We start from the raw sequence: 20,561 nt of genomic DNA on the forward strand, positions 1-20,561 counted from the left end.
GGGAGGGCCTCAACCGGGACCTTGGGTTCATGTCACATTACAGGTGACCACCATTGCACTACACACACACACACAGATACTCCTACACACACACACACACTCTCACACACACAGGCACTCCTATACACACACATACACACGGACACACATACACACAGACGCACACACAGTCATCCACACACACCCTTACAGGCACACACACTCCCACACTCACACATGCACCCCCTCACAGACTTAAGACACTCTGCACTCACTACACACATACACACACATACACTTTCTCACACTCACCATATTATATACCATATTATAACACATATATGTTGTGGGGTGAATTTGTACTTGCAGAGTTACATTGTACTTTGCTCAAAAACTGTATGCATTCGTGTAGAACTCTGAGCTCAAAAACTGCATGAATTTATGTAAAACTCCGTTATCTCACTTTTTAGATTAGAATCAATCTAAACATCATGGCATAGACAGAGAACACAGGAGGCCAACACCTTCAACATATTGTCTAGCTATCACCATTGTTAACCGCTAACCTGAGAATGCAACTTATTTAAAAAAAGGTTTTGTGATTTACACATGAAAGAAGTGAAACCATCACTGTATTCTAACAGATGAAAGGCTTAACAGACAATCAATTTTTCAATGTATAATTTCAGTTACATCACACTGTAAATGTTTGCTATAAATTCTGTGTTACGATCGAGCCCTCCACTATCACCCGATGAAGGAGTGTTGCTCCAAAAGCTAGTGTGCTTCCAATTAAACCTGTTGGACTATAACCTGGTGTCGTGTGATTTTTAACTTTGTACACCCCAGTCCAACACCGGCATCTCCAAATCATAATTCCAGATATTAATTGAATTCAAATCCACCATCTGCTGTGGCAGGATTCAAACCCGGATCCCCAGAATGTTATCTGGATCTCTGGATTAACAGTTCAGTGATAATACCACGAGACCATCCCATCCTTGATACCTGCCACAAGCCCAGTGTGGCAGAAATGCCCTTTAGGACCCAGCAAGCTCAGTCTGTAAAGGTGAGAAATTCTTGGCGATGGATATTGAAGTCCCCACCCAGATTACGTTCTTTACCCTTCCCAACCTCAATGCTTTTCAAATTTTTCAAATAAACAATTTAGAACATAGAACATAGAACATTACAGCGCAGTACAGGCCCTTTGGCCCTCGATGTTGCGCTGACCTGTCATACCAATCTGAAGCCCATCTAACCTACACTATTCCATGTACATCCATATGCTTGTCCAATGACGACTTAAATGTACTTAAAGTTGGCGAACCTACTACCGTTGCAGGCAAAGCATTCCATACCCTTATTATTCTCTGAGTAAAGAAACTACCTCTGACATCTGTCCTATATCTGTCACCCCTCAATTTAAAGCTATGCCCCCTCATGCTCACCGTCACCATACTTGGAAAAAGGCTTTCCCTGTCCACCCTATCTAACCCTCTGATTATTTTATATGTCTCTATTAAGTCACCTCTCAACCTTCTTTTCTCTAACGAAAACAGCCTCAAGTCTTTCCTCGTAAGACCGTCCCTCCATACCAGGCAACATTCTAATAAATCTCCTCTGCACCCTTTCCAAAGCTTTCACATCCTTCTTATAATGCGGTGACCAGAACTGTACACAATACTCCAAGTGCGGCCGCACCAGAGTTTTGTACAGCTGTAGCATAACCTCATGGTTCCAGAACTCGATCCCTCTATTAATAAAAGCTAAAACACAGTATGCCTTCTTAACAGCCCTGTCAACCTGGGTGGCAACTTTCAAGAATCTGTGTACCTGAACACCGAGATCTCTCTGCTCATCTACACTACCAAGAATCTTACCATTAGCCCAGTACTTTGCATTCTGGTTACTCCGACCAAAGTGAATCACCTCACATTTGTCCGCATTAAACTCCATTTGCCACCTCTCAGCCCAGCCCTGCAGCTTATCTATGTCTCTCTGTAACCTACAACATTCTTCATCACTATCCACAACTCCACCGACCTTAGTGTCGTCTGCAAATTTACTAACCCACCCTTCCAAACCCTCATCCAGGTCGTTTATAAAAATGACGAACAGCAGTGGACCCAACACCGACTCTTACAGTACACCACTGGTAACTAGGCTCCAGGAAAAACATTTCCCATCAACCACCACCCTCTGCCTTCTTTCAGCAAGCCAATTACTGATCCAAACTGCTACATCTCCCACAATCCCATTTCTCCGCGTTTTGTACAATAGCCTACTGTGGGGAACCTTATCGAATGCCTTGCTGAAATCCATATACACCACATCAACTGGTTTACTCTCATCTACCTGTTTGGTCACCTTTCAAAGAACTCAATAAGGTTTGTGAGGCACGCCTACCCTTCACAAAACCATGCTGACTATCCCTAATCAAATTATTATTTTCTAGATGATTATAAATCCTAACTCTTATAGATTTTTCCAACACTTTACCAACAACTGAAGTAAGGCTCACTGGTCTATAATTACCTGGGTTGTCTCTACACCCCTTCTTGAATAGGGGAATCACATTTGCTATCCTCCAGTCTTCTGGCACTATTCCTGCAGACAATGATGATTTAAAGATCAATGCCAAAAGCTCGGCAATTTCCTCCCTGGCTTCCCAGAGGATCCTAGGATAAATCCCATCCGGCCCAGGGGACTTATCTATTTTCACACTCTGCAGGATTTCTAATACCTCTTCCTTGTGAACCTCAATCCCTCAAGTCCCCCATGACAACTATCCTGTCTCTCTCTCTCTCCTATCGAGATTCATCTTTGCTATCCTTTCCTCTACATCTCTGGAACTATTTGCAGGTCTATAGAAAACTCCCAACAGGGTGACCTCTCTTTTCCTGGTTCTAACCTCAGCCCATACTACCTCAGTTGACGAGTCCCCAAACATCCTTTCTGCAACTGTAATACTGTCCTTGACCAACAATGCCACACCCCCACTCTTTTACCATCTTCTCTGTCCTTACTGAAACCAAGTAATTTGCAAGTCTTTATGGCTCCTGTTTTTTTTTATGACATTTCTCCCTTTCTTCAGTGTTCTGCTGCTTTGACCTTGATAGACTCTGTTACCAAAATGAGTTGTGCTCCATCTTCTGTACATGGGCTGTCTTGCAACTACACTTTGATCTCTCCCACATGCTTGAGTATTTTTGTCTGTCTTTTTTTGAAAGCACAGAGACTGATGTAACTTAGTTGAAGAACTGTATAGTTCTCTTGATGATTTTCTTTTGTGATACCATTATTGCTGACAGATTCAATAGATAATTACTCGCCACATAATTGAATCCTCTGTATATGCTGTCATGGAACACTAGGCAGTTATATCAGAATCAACCTGTCATGTTGAGTTACATTTAGAGTAACTTACTTCCAGAATATTGGGAATCACAAGACTACTTATTAATTTTACCAAGTATGTGTATAATTATACATTTATATTAATTTGGGATAACATTGTAAATCTTTATAATTGATGCAAAACCAAACTAAGTTAGAGTATGAATTGAAGATTGGACAAATGTTTGACAGACATTTGTAACTTCTACTACACAATGAAGTTACCTGCCAAAAATTCTATCTTTTACATAGACAGAGGAACCGCGATTATCAGAATATCAATAATCCGAATTTTAGATTATCTGAAGGAGATCTCGAGGTCCCGATAGAAATATTACATCAAAGAGGTGTTTCCAACACTGATCACGTCTTTTGTTTACAGTGATTAAAAATGAACTTGGCTTCCTGAAATGCTGCCAAGAACAGTCCTGGATATCGATGGGAGCCCAGACAACATCTCCAAATGGCCTACTTGCGGAGTGCTTCAGAGAACACCTCTGGGACACCCGGACCAACCAACCCAACCACCCTGTGGCTTAACACTTCAACTCCCCCTCCCAATCCACCAAGGATATGCAGGTCTTTGGACTCCTCCATCGCCAGACCACAACAACACGATGGTTGGAGGAAGAGCGCCTCATCTTTTGCTAGGAACCCTCCAACCACAAGGGATGAACTCGGATTTCACCAGTTTCCTCATTTCCCCTCCCCCCACCTTGTCTCAGTCAAATCCATTGAACTCAGCACCGCCTTCCTAACCTGCAATCTTCTTCCTGACCTCTCTGCCCCCACCCCAGTCTGACTCATCACCCTCACCTTGACCTCTTTCCACCTATCACATTTCCGACGCCCCTCCCCCAAGTCCCTCCTCCCTACCTCTTATCTTAGCCTGCTGGACAAACTTTCCTCATTCCTGAAGAAGGGCTTATGCCCGAAACGTCGATTCTCCTGTTCCCTGGATGCTGCCTGATCTGCTGCGCTTTTCCAGCAACACATTTTCAGCAACATCTCCAAATGACTGACCGCCCGCCCTCTCTCTCTCTCTCTCTCCCCACACTTGCCCTGGAGTTCTACACAGGGGTGTACCGTAAAACCTCTCCCCCTTCCCCAGATAATCTCTCCAACATTGGTCCTGTACAGGGCAAAGGTGGAACTTGTCAAAAGGTTGCAGTAAAAAGTTGTGGGTGTGGCTGCATGTGTGTGTGTGTTTGTGTGTGCTATTTTGAGACTCCCCCGAAAGGCAGCAGCAGTCTGGCTGCCCCGATGGTGGGGAGGGGTTTTGTGGGGGTAAGGCGGACTTGGGGTTGATGAGGTGGCGTGGGGTCAGGGCAGACGGAGAGCAAGGCAGCTGGGCGGACAGGGGATTGGGGCGGGATGGGGGCGGATGGGTGGGCAGGGGCTGGGTGGGGCCAGATGGGGGAGCGGGGGCACTTGCGTGGTGTGCTGCTGCCTAGTTTTCTGAACAGGGAGCGGTATTAAAAAGTGCTCACTGTGTCAATCCCATTGAACTGATGGGGGTGGGGAGGTATGGGAGGCTTCGGCAATGCTGCAAGCCCCTTATACACAAGAGAGTCTGCTCAGAAACAAACCCTGAGACAGAGAGAGGGAACAAGGCAGGCACAGTGAGGAACAAAGAAACTTCAGAGTCCCAGAAGAAAGGCATTAAATCAGTTACCTGAATAAACAATTATCCGATCGAAATACTGCCCACCCATCTCATTCGGATAATCAAGGTTCCTCTGTATTTATGTACTTGCTACTATTGCAACGCTAAGATGTTTCTCAAGACTGTACTTTTGCCTTAGAAAAAGCAATTAAAATTAAATAGTATGCCTCTTTGCAATTGTTAACAAGTGGCTGCCACAGAAGTTGACTGATGACATTTTTAGAAGCTTTCTCTGCACAGATGCTGCCAGACCTGCTGAGTTTTTCCAGCAATTTCCGATTTGTAACTTTTCAAAGTCACATTATTTTCATAGATGCTATCATTGTGCTCAAAGCCAATGAACAAAGATTAGCATGAAACACCTGGTTCCCTGGACAATTAGCTAATGGGCAATTGCCACATGCCTATGACACATGAATTCATAAACAAAGACAGAAATTTCTGGAGAAACTCAACAGGTATGGTACCATCTGTAGAGAGAAAGCAGACTTAACATTTTTGGTGCAGTGACCGTCTTCAGAATATTTATTCATGTTCTATCATTTGTGACAATGCTGCCCTTTTAACAAGATTATGCTGCTCTTGGCTTATTTTTTCAGAGAGGTTGTAAAAGCAGTGATTCTGAAAAGTCTAGGATTGAAGGGCTTTAGGGCCAGTTTGATTATAGCTAATAGATAGTGCCTCAGACAAAAGGCTTTCTAGTTTAAAAAAAATTGAAAAATGAAAGGTGATGGCCAGTTCTCCCAGCTCAACTTTTCTCTGGTTTTGTTTGATCTGGTCTGGTCTTTAGCAGTCTGGCTGTTTACTGAAAGTTGTCAGTCAGTTTGAGGCTGCTGATCCAAGAAACAGCTACATGGAAGAGGGTGTTCCATGCTGCCATCTTTCTCTCTCCCATAGGACCCTGTGTTTGATTTTACCTTTTTTTGTCAAGGTGTGTTTATGGGGATTGTTGCAGGAATTTGGAACAGCATCATTAAGTTGGGATAACCTGTTGGGTTTTCAGATAGTTTAGATTATTTTATATCGAGCTATCTTTTGTTTGTGTTTCATTCAGTAATCTTGCACATGAATTCTGTTTGGTTTAAAACTAAGTGGTTGGGCTAGCCCAATCACTCCTGGAATATCCACTTGCAGATAAAACAACAAACAGAGTTAGGGTCTGGGCTACTTTCTTGAAATGTTTTGGGGGGGGGGGGGTGCTGGCTTGGTCCATAATACATTCCTTCCTGAGTTGAGATTGATTCAGGGTCTGATTAAAAATGGAGTAATTAAGTTGATTGTGTCCATACTGCCATCATAAAGGATTACTCAATAAACAAGGCTAAGAGAATGGTTACGTGAATTGATAATGGGATTTAAAAAAAAACATTATGAGATATAACTTTTGAAATAAGGTCACTATTGCCTCAAAAGGAGTTGGATTTAATGGGGCTGGATACAGGGGATACTATGTTCCTGGTGCTCCCACTTTAGCTGAAAGTTGAAGGGAAACATGCTTCTGTCCCCAGTAGTTCTCATCATGTAACATCTCCCAGTCGGCTCTGAAAGAAGTTTTCCTTTTATGACATGTCCAATGTTATAGCAAATGTTTCTAGGCTTCTCATACAGCATGTAAAATATTTGTAGCAGTGGGATGAGGCACTTAATTAATCATTAATTGCTCAGTTAAGATCTTCAATTGGCTCAAGGGTGGGCAGGTTCTTATGGCTGCACAATCCAATATAGAATTATAGAGGCGGCAGGTAGGCTCTTCCCAGCAAATCCACCAGCAAGGAGCATATTATCCACTCCAATGATACTGGAAAGTGACAAAGGCAAATTATTACAATTCTCCAAAGATTTGCACAAGGAAGAAACATCCAAACTTTTTCAAATTTAATTATGTTAAGAAATCACACAGGCTGTTCCATTGCTATATGCTGGAAAGCTAATACCTGGATAGAATCCATGGTTCTCGACTACATCCCATAGCAAACAGTAATACTTCATCATCTTGTGATGAATTCTGGTAAAGTGACCATGCAAAGTTCCATTCTTTTTCACTGCCAGCTTTAATGGCCTCGCAGTAAATATGGCGTCTAGCATAACTTGGAATTCTGAAAGAGAACAATGTGAAATATTTTCTTTTTTTTCAGTTGTTCATTTTCAAATTCTATAAAATTAACTTGTTATTTTGTGGTAGCATTCTGATGATTACACCTAGATTTCTAACATGTATCCCCTGACAGGTAAGGCTTCCTTGTAAAAATGCAATATTTTGTTTTCTCAAATTCATGGAACTTGCTTAAAGTTCAGCCAGTACTCCTTTTAGCATTAACTTCAGTAGATTTAAGTGTTATGGATAATACAGGTCATTCTCTGCTTTTTGCAGCAGAGAACGGCGGGTGCTGGACAGAAGTGGAGTCGGAGCGCAAAGCCGGTTGGGAAGGTAAGTGATTGTTATTCAAGAACTTACCTCGACGCCAACGGTCTTTTTGCAGCAGAGAACGGCAGGTGCTGGGCGGAAGTGAAGTCGGAGCACAGAGCTGGTTGGGAAGGTAAGTGATTGTTATTTGAGTGGATGTGTTCTAAACCCCAGGTCCTACAAAGTAGGGCCTCCCTCCCACCCTCCTCCTCTAATCTAAATTAAAAGTCCACAGACTTGCCCTAAAAAGAGGGTCCAAGGAAGCTCCTGTGGAGTGAAGAGTAAGGCTTTAGCTCAGGAGTCTTTGACAAGGAGGTTGAATGAAGTGATTATGCCACAGTTGAAGAGGGTGAAGACATGACTGCCAACCTGGTTCAGTGCGCTACGTGCTTGATGTGGAAGGTCAATGACTCTGGTGTGTCTGGCTCAAATAAGTGTGGAAAGTGTGTGCACATTCAGCTACTGACCGAGCATATTGCAGCACTGATGAAAGAACTCGAGGACCTTAGGCTCATCCGAGAAAACGAGATCTTTCTGGACAAGACCTTCAGCAAGGTTATTACACCGACCATACCAGAAGAGAGCAGAAGAGAGCAGACGATGAGGAAGGCAGAGAGGAGACAGGTGCAAGAGACCCCGGGGGAAGTACCTGTCAGGAAGAAGTTGAATCTTTTGGAAACAGTAGAGACAGATGACACTGCCAGTCCGCGAGGCGGCCAGGTCTGTCAATCAAAAGTTGGCGTGGAGGCAGAGCGGAACAGTCGGACATCGCACAGAGCCGTGGTAATAGGGGACTCCATAGTGAGAGGAACTGACCGGGGTTTTTGTGGCAGCAGACGGGACTTAAGGATGGTGTGTTGCCTTCCTGGTGCCAGGGTTAAAGACATCACGGAGTGCAGGAAATCCTCAAGGACGAAGGCGAAGAGCCAGAGGTGGTGGTATATGTCGGCACGTCCAGGGTGGTTATCTCCAGTTTGCTTCCAGTTCCTCGGGCTGGTGAGACCAGAAACAGGGAGATAATAGATCTGAACGTGTGGCTGGGGAACTGGTGCAGGAAGCAAGGATTTAAATTCTTGGATCACTGGGGTATGTTTTGTGGTAAGCATAAATTATACAAGAGAGACAGTTTGCACCTAAATAGGTTGGGGACCAGCATTCTGGCAGGCAGGTTTGCTACTGCAACACAGCTACATTTAAACTAAGTAGCGGGGGGCGGGGGGGGGGGGGGGGGGGACAAACTGGATGTGTAAGAAGGAAATTGAAGGGAAAGTTAGAACAAGGGAAGTCAAGAAAGACAACTGTATCAATGAAGCAGAAAACTCAAAAAGGGATCATGCTGTAAGGTTGAGTGAAATAGGAGTTGATGGGAAGGGTGAGGGCAGTAACAAATTAAAAATACAATATATGAATGCATGAAGCATTAGAAATAAGGTAGATGAGCTTGAGGCTCTTTTGGAAATTGGCAGGTACGATATTGTGGGGATAACTGAGACGTGGCTTCAAGTGGACAGGGCCTGGAAAATGAATATTCAAGGCTACACGTGCTATCGTAAGGACAGACTGACGGGCAGAGGGGGTGGTGTACAGGGACTGGATGTCCATGGTGAAGATAAGGCGTTGGGGACCGGGGAAGCGAAAATCATGGAGGAGGTGGAGGGAGTTTGTGGTGTCCCGAACGTAGGTAGGGAGTTCTTGAACTAAGGGGGACAGGACCGTGTCAAGGTAGTCCCTGTACACCTCCATCCCCCATCACGAAGGACTCAAAGCCCTCCGCTTCTTCCTTTCCCGCCGTACCAACCAGTACCCTTCCACTGACACCCTCCTTCAACTGACTGAACTGGTCCTCACCCTGAACAACTTCTCTTTCCAATCCTCCCACTTCCTCCAAACCAAACGAGTAGCCATGGGCACCCGCATGGGCCCCAACTATGCCTGCCTCTTCGTAGGATATGTGGAACAGTCCATCTTCCGCAGCTACACTGGCACCACCCCCCACCTTTTCCTCCGCTACATCAATGACTGTATCAGGGCTGCCTCGTGCTCCCACGAGGAGGTTGAACAGTTCATCCACTTTACCAACACCTTCCACCCTGACCTCAAATTCACCTGGACCGTCTCAGACTCCTCCCTCCCCTTCCTAGACCTTTCCATTTCGATCTCGGGCGATCGAATCAACACGGACACTTACTATAAACCGACTGACTCCCACAGCTACCTAGGCTACATTTCCTCCCACCCTGCCCCTGTAAAAACGCCATCCCATATTCCCAATTCCTTCGTCTCCGCCGCATTTGCTCCCAGGAGGACCAGTTCCAAAACCGTACAACCCAGATGGCCTCCTTCTTCAAGGACCGCAATTTACCCCCAGACGTGGTCGACGATGCCCTCCACCACATCTCTTCCACTTCCCGCTCCTCCGCCCTTGAGCCCCTCCCCTCCAATCGCTACCAGGACAGAACCCCAGGGGTCCTCACCTACCACTCCACCAACCTCCATGTACAGCGTATCATCAGCCGTCATTTCCGCCACCTCCAAACGGACCCTACCACCAGAGATATATTCCCCTCCCCTCCCCTTTCAGCGTCCGAAAAGACCACTCCCTCCGTGACTCCCTCGTCAGGTCCACACCCCCATCAATCCAACCTCCACTCCCGGCACCTTCCCCTGCAACCGCAAGAAATGCAAAACGTGCGCCCACACCCCCCCCTTACTTCCCTCCAAGACCCCAAGGGACACTTCCATATCCACCACAAATTCACCTGCACCTCCACACACATCATCTATTGCATCCACTGCACCCGATGTGGCCTCCTCTATATTGGGGAGACAGGCCGCCTACTTGCGGAACATTTCAGAGAACACCTCTGGGACACCCTGACCAACCAACCCAACCACCCCATGGCTCAACACTTCAACTCCCCCTCCTACTCCACCAAGGACATGCAGGTCCTTGGACTCCTCCATCGCCAGACCATGGCAACACGACGGTTGGAGGAAGAGCGCCTCATCTTCCGCCTGGGAACCCTCCAACCACAAGGGATGAATCCAGATTTCTCCAGTTTCCTCATTTCCCCTCCCCCCACCTTGTCTCAGTCAAATCCCTCGAACTCAGCACCGCCTTCCTAACCTGCAATCTTCTTCCTGACCTCTCTGCCCCCAACCCACTCCGGCCTATCACCCTCACCTTGACCTCCCTCCACCTATCGCATTTCCAACGCCCCTCCCCCAAGTCCCTCCTCCCTACCTTTTATCTTAGCCTGCTGGACACACTTTCCTCATTCCTGAAGAAGGTCTTATGCCCGAAACGTCGATTCTCCTGTTCCTTGGATGCTGCCTGACCTGCTGCGCTTTTCCAGCAACACATTTTCAGCTCTGATCTCCAGCATCTGCAGTCCTCACTTTCTCCTCAGTATGGATAGAGCTGAGAAATTCTAAGGGTAAAAAGACCCTCTTGGGAGTTATCTACAGGCTCCTAAACAGTAGTCTGGATGTCGAATGTAAGTTGAATCAGGAGCTGATATTGGCCTGTCGCAAAGATATTACTACGGTTGTTATGGGGGATTTCAATATGCTGGTAGACTGGGAGAATCAGGATGGTATTAGACCTCAAGAAAGAGACTTTGTGGAGTGCCTCAGAGATGGATTCTTAGAACAGCTGGTGCTGGAGCCTACTAGGGAGAAGGCAATTCTGGATCTGGTATTGTGCAACGAACCAGAATTGATCAGGGACCTCGAAGTGAAGGAGCCATTGGGAAGTAGTGACCATAATACAATAAGCTTCAATCTGCAATTTGAGAGGGAGAGGGTATAATCAGAAGTGACAATATTTCAGTTGAATAAAGGGAACTATGGAGCTATGAGGGAGGAGCTGGCCAAAGTTCAATGATGCAATACCTTAACAGGGATGACAGTGGAAGAACAATGGCATATATTTCTGTGTATGATGCAGAAGATGCAGGATCAGTTCATTCCAAAAAGGAAGAAAGATCCTAGGAGGAGGCATGGGTGGCCGTGGCTGACGAGGGAAGTTAAGAAACATATAAAGTTAAAAGAGAAAAAGTATAACATAGCAAAGATAAGTGGGAAAATGGAGGACTGGGAAGCGTTTAAAGAACAACAGAGGATTACTAAGAAGGAAATACGCAGAGAAAAAATGAGGTACAAAGGTAAACTGGCCAATAATATAAAGGAGGATAGTAAAAGTTTTTTTAGGTACATGAAAGGCAAAAAAATAGTTAAGACTAAAATTGCACCCTTGAAGACAGAAACAGGGGAATATATTACGGGGAACAAAGAAATGGCAGAAGAATTTAATTGGTACTTCAGATCTGTGTTCGCTGGGGAAGACACAAGCAATCTCCCTGAGGTAACAGTGGCTGAAGGACCTGAACTGAAAGGAATTTATATTTGCCAGGGATTGGTGTTGGAGAGCCTGTTAGGTCTGAAGGTTGATAAGTCCCTGGGGTCTGATGGTCTACATTCCAGGATACCGAAGGAGGTGGCTCGAGAAATCGTGGATACATTAGATTAGATTAGATTAGATTAGATTACATTACAGTGTGGAAACAGGCCCTTCGGCCCAACAAGTCCACACCGACCCGCCGAAGCGAAACCAACCCATACCCCTACATTTACCCCTTACCTAACACTACGGGCAATTTAGCATGGCCAATTCACCTGACCCTGCACATCTTTTGGACTGTGGGAGGAAACCGGAGCACCCGGAGGAAACCCATGCAGACACGGGGAGAACGTGCAAACTCCACACAGTCAGTCGCCTGAGGCGGGAATTGAACCCGGGTCTCAGGCGCTGTGAGGCAGCAGTGCTAACCACTGTGCCACCGTGCCGCCCACATTGGTGATTATTTTCCAGAGTTCAATAGATTCGGGATCAGTTCCTGTGGATTGGAGGGTGGCTAATGTTGTACCACTTTTTAAGAAAGGTGGGAGAGAGAAAGCAGGAAATTATAGACCAATTAGTCTGACCTCAGTGGTGGGAAAGATACTGGAGTCTATTATAAAGGGTGAAATTACGACACATCTGGATAGTAGTAACAGGATAGGTCAGAGTCAGCATGGATTTATGAAGGGGAAATCATGCTTGACTAATCTTCTGGAATTTTTTGAGGATGTAACTCTGAAGATGGACGAGGGAGACCCAGCAGATGTAGTGTACCTGGACTTTCAGAAAGCTTTTGATAAAGTCCCACATAGGAGGTTAGTGAGCAAAATTAGGGCACATGGTATTGGGGGCAAAGTACTAACTTGGATTGAAAGTTGGTTGGCTGATAGGAAACAAAGAGTAGTGATAAACGGCTCCATTTCGGAATGGCAGGCAGTGACCAGTGGAGTACCGCAGGGATCAGTGCTGGGATCGCAGCTTTTTACAATACAATATATATTAATGATAATATTAGCAAATTTGCTGATGATACTAAGCCAGGTGGCAGGTTGAAATGTGAGGAGAATGTTAGGAGATTACAGGGTGACCTGGACAGGTTAGGTGAGTGGTCAGATGCATGGCAGATGCAATTTAATGTGGATAAATGTATGGTTATCCACTTTGGTGGCAAGAACAGGAAGGCAGATTACTACCTAAATGGAATCAATTTAGGTAAAGGGGCAGTACAAAGAGATCTGGGTGTTCTTGTACACCAGTCAATGAAGGTAAGCATGCAGATACAGCAGGTAGTGAAGAAGGCTAATAGCATGCTGGCCTTCATAACAAGAGGGATTGAGTATAGAAGCAAAGAGGTTCTTCTGCAGCTGTACAGAGCACTGGTGAGACCACACTTGGAATATTGTGTGCAGTTCTGGTCTCCAAATTTGAGGAAAGACATTCTGGCTATTGAGGGAGTGCAGCGTAGGTTCACGAGGCCAATTCCTGGAATGGTGGGACTACCTTGCGCTGAAAGACTGGAGCGACTGGGCTTGTATACCCTTGAGTTTAGAAGACTGAGTAGGGATCTGATTGTGACAAATAAGATTATTAAAGAATTGGACACTCTGGAGGCAGGAAACATGTTTCCGCTGATGGATGAGTGCCGAACCAGAGGACACAGCTTAAAAATACGGGGTAGACCATTTAGGACAGAGATGAGGAGAAACTTCTTCACCCAGAGAGTGGTGGCTGTGTGGAATGCTCTGTCCCAGAGGGCAGGGAGGCCCAGTCTCTGGATTCATTTAAGAAAGAGTTGGATAGAGCTCTCAAGGATTGTGGAATCAAGTGTTATGGAGGTAAGGCAGGAACAGGATACTGATCAAGGATGATCAACCATGATCATGTTGAATGGTGGTGCAGGCTAGAAGGGCAGAATGGCCTACTCCTGCACCTGTTGTCTATTGTCTATTGTTCTGCTATACTGCGTGTTTTGTCAGCGCGAATTGGCCATAACGCAATTGATGATTTGTTAATGTTGTTTGGATAACGCAAACTTTCTACTGAATGGGTACAGCGATCTTCGACAGCACAATTTTCTATAGCGGTTTTCCATAATGGGATTTTTTGTAGCATGAGGTTGCAGAGGAACAAAACTATCACATTATTGTAGAATAACCTGTAGTGGGTTCAATGAAATGATAATGAAGAAAATAATTCCAACAACTATGTTTTGAAAATACTCGGCTTTTTGTTTACAATTATTCTTATATTTTAGGTCATGAATTATTCTTTTACTTAGATAAAGTGTGAAACTAGACATGCAAAAATATTTTTGTTGAAAATACTTCCATTCACAGTAAGCTCCAATATAGTTCAAAATCAAATATTCCCATGTTATATTAAATGTAGATCAGTAGCCCCACTTCTCTGCAGCAAATGTAACTCCTTCATAACTTTAAAAGAGCATTTTCTGGCCTTTTCATTTCAATCATCATTTACTTAATAACACAAAATGTGAACCTGTCTGCAGAGAGAAACAAATTGTTGAAGGTTTTTGTCTTGCATTCTTCAGGACAATTTCAAGAATGTAAATTCCAAACATTTGTAATGATTTATACCACAGAAGAAAGAGGTGCTGATTGGTTACCAAATTGACTCTGATTGGCCAAGGCATAGCCATGTAGAAAGCAACAGGGAGCAAAAGGCTTCCCAAACTTATAGGCAATTCAAAAAAGAGCAAAGCTTGAACATATTCCTTTTGTTTGCAGAGAACATGTCCCTGTGTATGAATGTATATCATTTCTATGAAGCATAAATAAGCTGCAAATATGAGCTCAAATGTTTATCTGAAATTGGTTGTTTGTGTAACTATTAGTGCACTCTGTTGAACACTGTCTGTACTTCACCTGTGATGAAGAAAACGCTGTTTGATTTGATCAGCCAATTATTGGGAAGTATGTTACACAGAGGAAAGGGTGCTTGTTGGTTGGAAAATTGATTTAGTCGCTGAAGTGTTGAAATTGAGAAAGCAACGATGACTGTAAGTTGGCCAAACTCCTAGGTATTGAAAAAGGTAAAAGGCTTAAATATATTCATTTTTTCACAGAAACCAGTTTCCTTTGATTTTTTTTTAAATTAATGCATTGTTTTGAACTGATGATGTATCTAGTTAGTGGAAAATATGAGTTGTGCAGCAACAGCATAATAACAGAGTGAAATGGCTGTGCTGAACTTTTCATTCATAGTTTTTGAGATGCTTGGTTCTTTCAGAATAATGTGAGATAGATCAGGCACATTTTAGACCTAAATGAGGTAGCCTGTGGTCCATTTCAACTGTGCATGATATTGACTGGTGACAGTGGGTTTGCTTTTAGCATAGAGAAGCCATTTGTAGATTTCTCAATTACCCCAGATCAAGGAAAGGGAATCCATCGGATTGCTTCATCGTTGAATCGAATTGGAGAATGATATAGACCATATTAAAATCTGCCAGCCAATATACCTCTATGCTCTGTAAGATTGGCCATAGCAACAATCTTGTAAATAAAGGCTTAGCTATTCATTCAGCTTACATGCTTGATACAGAAACCAAGTGCTTTAAAGCTATCCTGTTGTTAAGTGGCTGTCCTAATCAGATCATTATGCACCATCTATGGACCACAGGGCATCACTTCTGGATCTGAAAAGTGTCCAATCTACCTTAAATTATCCAGGAAAGGCAAAGTATCTCAAAAATTGGAGTGACAAGTTCAGCAACTCATTTCACACTGTCCATGCTGTGGCTACGTGAGTGGCATGTTTTTAGGAGCAGAATGCTGCCATCAGTTCAAACAGAAGTTCTGCCAACTGAACTACATCGTGGATGAATTTCAGTGCCAGTGTGTAGGCAGATATGTGATCGAATCTAACAGCATATTCCTTTGCTTATTCACCATTGTCAATGTACAGATAATCCTGCTTTGCTTGCAAAAACCCAAAACATGCCAACTGTAGGACGCAATTATACAATTGTGCAACATCTTCTGAAAACTCCTGAGTGCACTAAAATCTATATTACTATGCATTTAAGAATCAGTTGAGCTTGTAATGAGTTGAGCTTGTAATGTGGCTCATTTATGATCACTAAATGTAACATACACTCATATAAAAGAAACTGATCTCAGCAAGCATAATGAATAATGTTTGAAAAAATAGTTTATGTCTCAAAGATATATTCCAGCAAGGATTCTAAACAAACAATAAAACAAACTATGGTTTGTCAAGAAAATTAAGGTTAATATCAGGGTCATACAGCATGGAAACAGACCCTTCGGTCCAATAAGTCCATACCAACTATAATCCCAAACTAAATTAGTCCCACCTGCCTACATGTATCCCTCCAAAATTTCTTATTCATTACTGGTCTAAATGTCTTTTAAATGCTGTAACTTCCTCCACATCCACACTTCCTCTGGTAGTTCATTTCCACACACAAACCACTCTCTGTGTAAAAACTTATCCTTTTAAAATATTTCTCCTTTCATCTTAAAAATATGCCACCACATCTTGAAATCCCCCACCCTAGGGAAAAGACACCTGCCATTCAACATATATATATATACCCTTCATTATTTTATAAACCCGCATAAAGTCAATCCTCAACCTTCTACTCTCCAGTGAAAAAAGTCCCAGCCTATCCAGCCTCTCCTTATAACTCAAACCCTCCATTCCTGGGAAATTTGTTCTGAATCGTCTCCAGCTTAATAACATCCTTCCTATAACAGGGCAACTGTAACTGGGCACAGTACTCCAGAAGAGACCTCACCAATGTCCCTTAACATAATGTCCCAACTTTTATACTCAAAGTTCTGAGCAAAGAAGGCAAGCATACTAAATGCCTACATAACCACACTATCTATGGGTGATGCAAACTTCAAAGAATTATATGCTTGAACCCATAGGTCTCTCCATTCTAGAATACCACCCAAGGCCCTAGTTCTAATTGATTTGTCCTGCCTTTGTCTGTTTTACCAAAATGCAATACCACACATTTATTCAAATTAACTCAATCTGCCACTCTTCAGCTCATTAGCCCAATTGATCAAGATCTCTTTGTAATCTTAGATAAATCTTCACTGTCCATTATACCACTAATTTGGGTGTCATCTGCAAACTTACTAAGTCTTGTAAAATCTTTGAATTACATGGGAGCTTAAGAAACCTATAAGTCTTGTTTCTTTCTCCGTGTCAACACCTTGGCCACTGAGTCAACTTGCCAACCAGTCTACTTCCTTTTCTCCTCTGAGATAAATTTATCTGATTATTTGAAATTTCACATCCTTATGTTTGAAGAGTGCAAGAACAAATGGTTTTAGCAACATGACTCATTTTTTAGCAATATTTCATTATCCCAAAGCTACATTGACAATGAATGCAGTGGAATGTTTGTTGCTGCACTTAAAGTCAATGGAGCAAATAGAGTCCCACATGGAAAGCCAAAATATTTTCCAGCCTTGGCCATGAATGAGGCCATACTGTATACTCTTAGGTCATTGTGGAGAGCATATCAAATATTTTTGATGAAGGGCTTTTGCCCGAAACGCCAATTTTCTTCTCCTTGGATGCTGCCTGACCTGCCAGCTTTTCCAGCACCACACTCTTGACGCTAATCTCCAGCATCTACAGTACTCACTTTCGCCTATATCAAATATACCACTTGAGCTTGTCCTACCTCTGAATTACTTTGAAGATTTACTGCTAATGACCCTGTGCCAATTCTACTGTTCTTCTGGTGGTTCCCAAGTACAGAAGAAACAGCAGCAGTAAAGGGAAAATTTTCTTCCATGTGTTCCCTTCCCCTTCTCCCTCATTTGTACTTTATCATATCTAATGGGTTAGGGTGACCAACATGGTGCTGAATTGGAAAGAATTTAAGCGCAGGCAGGAATATAGCAGTAAAACGTAACCTTCTGATTTTGTCCCTTTTTTGTTGCTATTTTGAAAATAATATTTTAATGACTTTTTTGTAATTTCACAAGACTTACGTATTGTTAGCCGGATTACTCATCAGTTGTGAATAAAGATCTGTTGCTCGATCCATCAAGTCCTTTAGATCAAGTAGATACAGTTTATTAAGAGTTTTGAGGAATATTGTTCTGGATGGCAAAGTAGGTGGAAGCAAGTCAGTAACATTTATGTATGGAGACATCATGTTAGAACAGAAAAAATGGTTAGTTAATCTTACATTAACATGTACTTTTTAAAAAAGATTAATGAGTTGGTTGCAACATTTAAGATATATGGCAAATTCTTATTTCAGGTTTCTACCCCTAGGATGCTGACTTGCTATTTCTGTAGCTTCACCCACCTCTGCTCTCAGCTCTGCTAATCTTTAGATGAAACTTGCGCCTATGTGCATTTATAATTAAGTTGACAAAATGGATCAGCCTCCCTATATGTATATATATACCACCACACTTTTCCTTCCATTGAAGTCAAAAGAAGGGAATAATCAACAGGGTGGTGTCTCTGTCATGTTGCACTCCATCTCCATGCTACACATTTTTGCATCACACTCTGCCCCAAACTCTTGCCTGGTTCCAATTATGCCAACTGCCTCCCATCCTCAAACCCCATGGGACCTGAGTACAGCATTTCATTTTGACTTTCTGTACATAATGTCATGAAAAATTAGCGAGTGTTAAGTAATTGCTAAATAACAATGCTATGAGAAAGTTGCATTCTGACAATTAATAAATTAAACAAATACCATAATTTCCTAAACAAATTATGTTCAATACATGTAATATATAGTAAATCTGCAATATTATACTTCATCTTGCACTTATAGAATTTCTTAATTATTAAAGTACTTAATTGGTTGTAAAGTGCTCGATATGTTCTGAGACCGTAAAATTGCTAAATGACATAAAATTACACAAAACAGAACAGATTTGTCAGCCTAGCTTAGCTCGAGTTTATGCGCTACACAAACCAACTAACTTTATTTGACTGTATCAATTTATCTTTCTATTCCTTTCTAGCTCATGTACTTATTTAGTCTCACTTTAAAGGAATCTATAATATTTGCCTCAGTCATTCAATTTGAAAGTAAATTCAATCTTTTAATGGATGAAAAGGATTTTCCTGAATTTTCTTCTGGATTTTTAATTAATATTTTATATGTATGACATATGAAAGTGGCACTGCTGCACCATATTTTAAAGTGTACAACAACAACACTACTTTTAGTAGCCTTGCAAGTGAATACTGAAGTGCAGTTCCAAATCAGTCAAGGCATCTGGATCTCATTTTTACCAATAGACTGATACACAAACGGTTCCACTCTATTGTCAATAGTGCTCCGTCAGAGACTATCTCTGTCAGCCACCTCCTCAAGAGGTACCCCCATTCCATCAGAAGCCAAGCATAGATCTGTAGTGTGTATTGGAACTGCTGGGGGAGTTATGATTTCATCAAGATGAATGCTTTGCAGCAATGTCTTGGCAAGTGCTCACATATGGACAAGAACAGCTTTTTGCCCTCATAAACCACCTTCACCGTCAACGAATGGAACCACTTCCTTTTCACAAAGCTGTTGAGATGAGGTAGTGGCCTTATAGCAATCTGTATATAGTCAACCAATCCCTGAACTTGCAGGAAATTTGCATTCCTGCCCCTTCATATCTCTGATACAGCACTTGTCAGCAAGTTCATGTGTTCCTTCATTTGAGCAAAGTGTGCATCTGTGACAGCTGTCACTCAGCAGATTGGAAAAGATGGCAGAAGTGTGTGAAGGACCTAGAAAGAAGCTGGCTGCATAACAACCTAGGGTGACAGTAACTTTAAGTGTGATGATCAGGACATGGGGATTGTTGTCTGTGGCTCCAGATCTTGCTGATTGAAGACTCTCAGCTGTTACCTGCACTGGTTCTCAGTCATGTCAAAATAGAAAACACACAACACCAAGTTATAGTCCAACAGGCTTATTTGGTAGCACTACTTTTCAGAGCGCTGCAGAATTATGTTTGTAGTTCCATCTATTTTGCTCAAAAAATACACAATCTGCAGGCAGTCAATACAGACAATGAATACATATAATATTTTTTAAACTCCACTTTAGAAGTAGAACCAGTCTGACTCAAGATTGGGATACAGACAGACTCTAACCTCACACCTTTAATATAATGTCTGAGCTGAGATGTCACCTTTTGTTATAAAGTCTTAAGTTATCCTGAGAAGGTGACTTAAAAGAAGTTCTGGGATTTACATATTAATAACTGCATTCTAAAAGATGAAAGACTTAACAATCCAGGTTTGTTCAAAATATCACTGTTTGACATCTTTAGCTATAAATTCTGTGTCATACGATCTTATACTCCACAACTACCAGATGAAGGAGCAACACTCCGAAAGCTGTTGGACTATAACCTGGTGTTGTGTGATTTCTAACTTTGTCCACCCCAGTCCATCACCAGCACCTCCACATCATGTCAAAATAGGACATTCTAATATGATAGACCCTTACCTCAAGAAAATTCCTTTTCCTCTTCCTCCTTCTTGCTGCGCTGTGTTAGCTGTGCCAATACCTGGCCATATATCCTGACTCTAGCTGCATGTTGCTCCCCCTGCTGTCTCTCCATGACCCGTATGTGTGACTGTGACATATCCATTTTGTCAAATTGATTTCTTCTCTTCTCACGCTTCCTCAGGAAACCTGGCAAACTCTCTTACCTTCCACCTGGCATTCCAAC

General features: G+C 42.8%; 1 protein-coding gene across 1 annotated transcript in view; it reads right to left on the bottom strand.

Moving 5' to 3' along the window:
* The window catches only part of LOC122560501 (aminopeptidase Q-like), a 157,694-nt gene that overhangs the window by 12,729 nt on the left and 124,404 nt on the right, over positions 1-20,561 (bottom strand). The window contains exons 16-17 of the mRNA XM_043711168.2: positions 17,853-17,963; positions 6,979-7,140 (exon numbers count right to left, since the gene is read on the bottom strand). Of these exons, the coding sequence (XP_043567103.2) occupies positions 6,979-7,140; positions 17,853-17,963 (273 nt within the window). The remainder of the gene's footprint in view (positions 1-6,978; positions 7,141-17,852; positions 17,964-20,561) is intronic.

This window comes from Chiloscyllium plagiosum, unplaced genomic scaffold (assembly GCF_037043375.1).
Source record: "Chiloscyllium plagiosum isolate Xiang-an unplaced genomic scaffold, Cpla_swu_hap1 HiC_scaffold_2, whole genome shotgun sequence".
NCBI lineage: Eukaryota > Metazoa > Chordata > Chondrichthyes > Orectolobiformes > Hemiscylliidae > Chiloscyllium > Chiloscyllium plagiosum.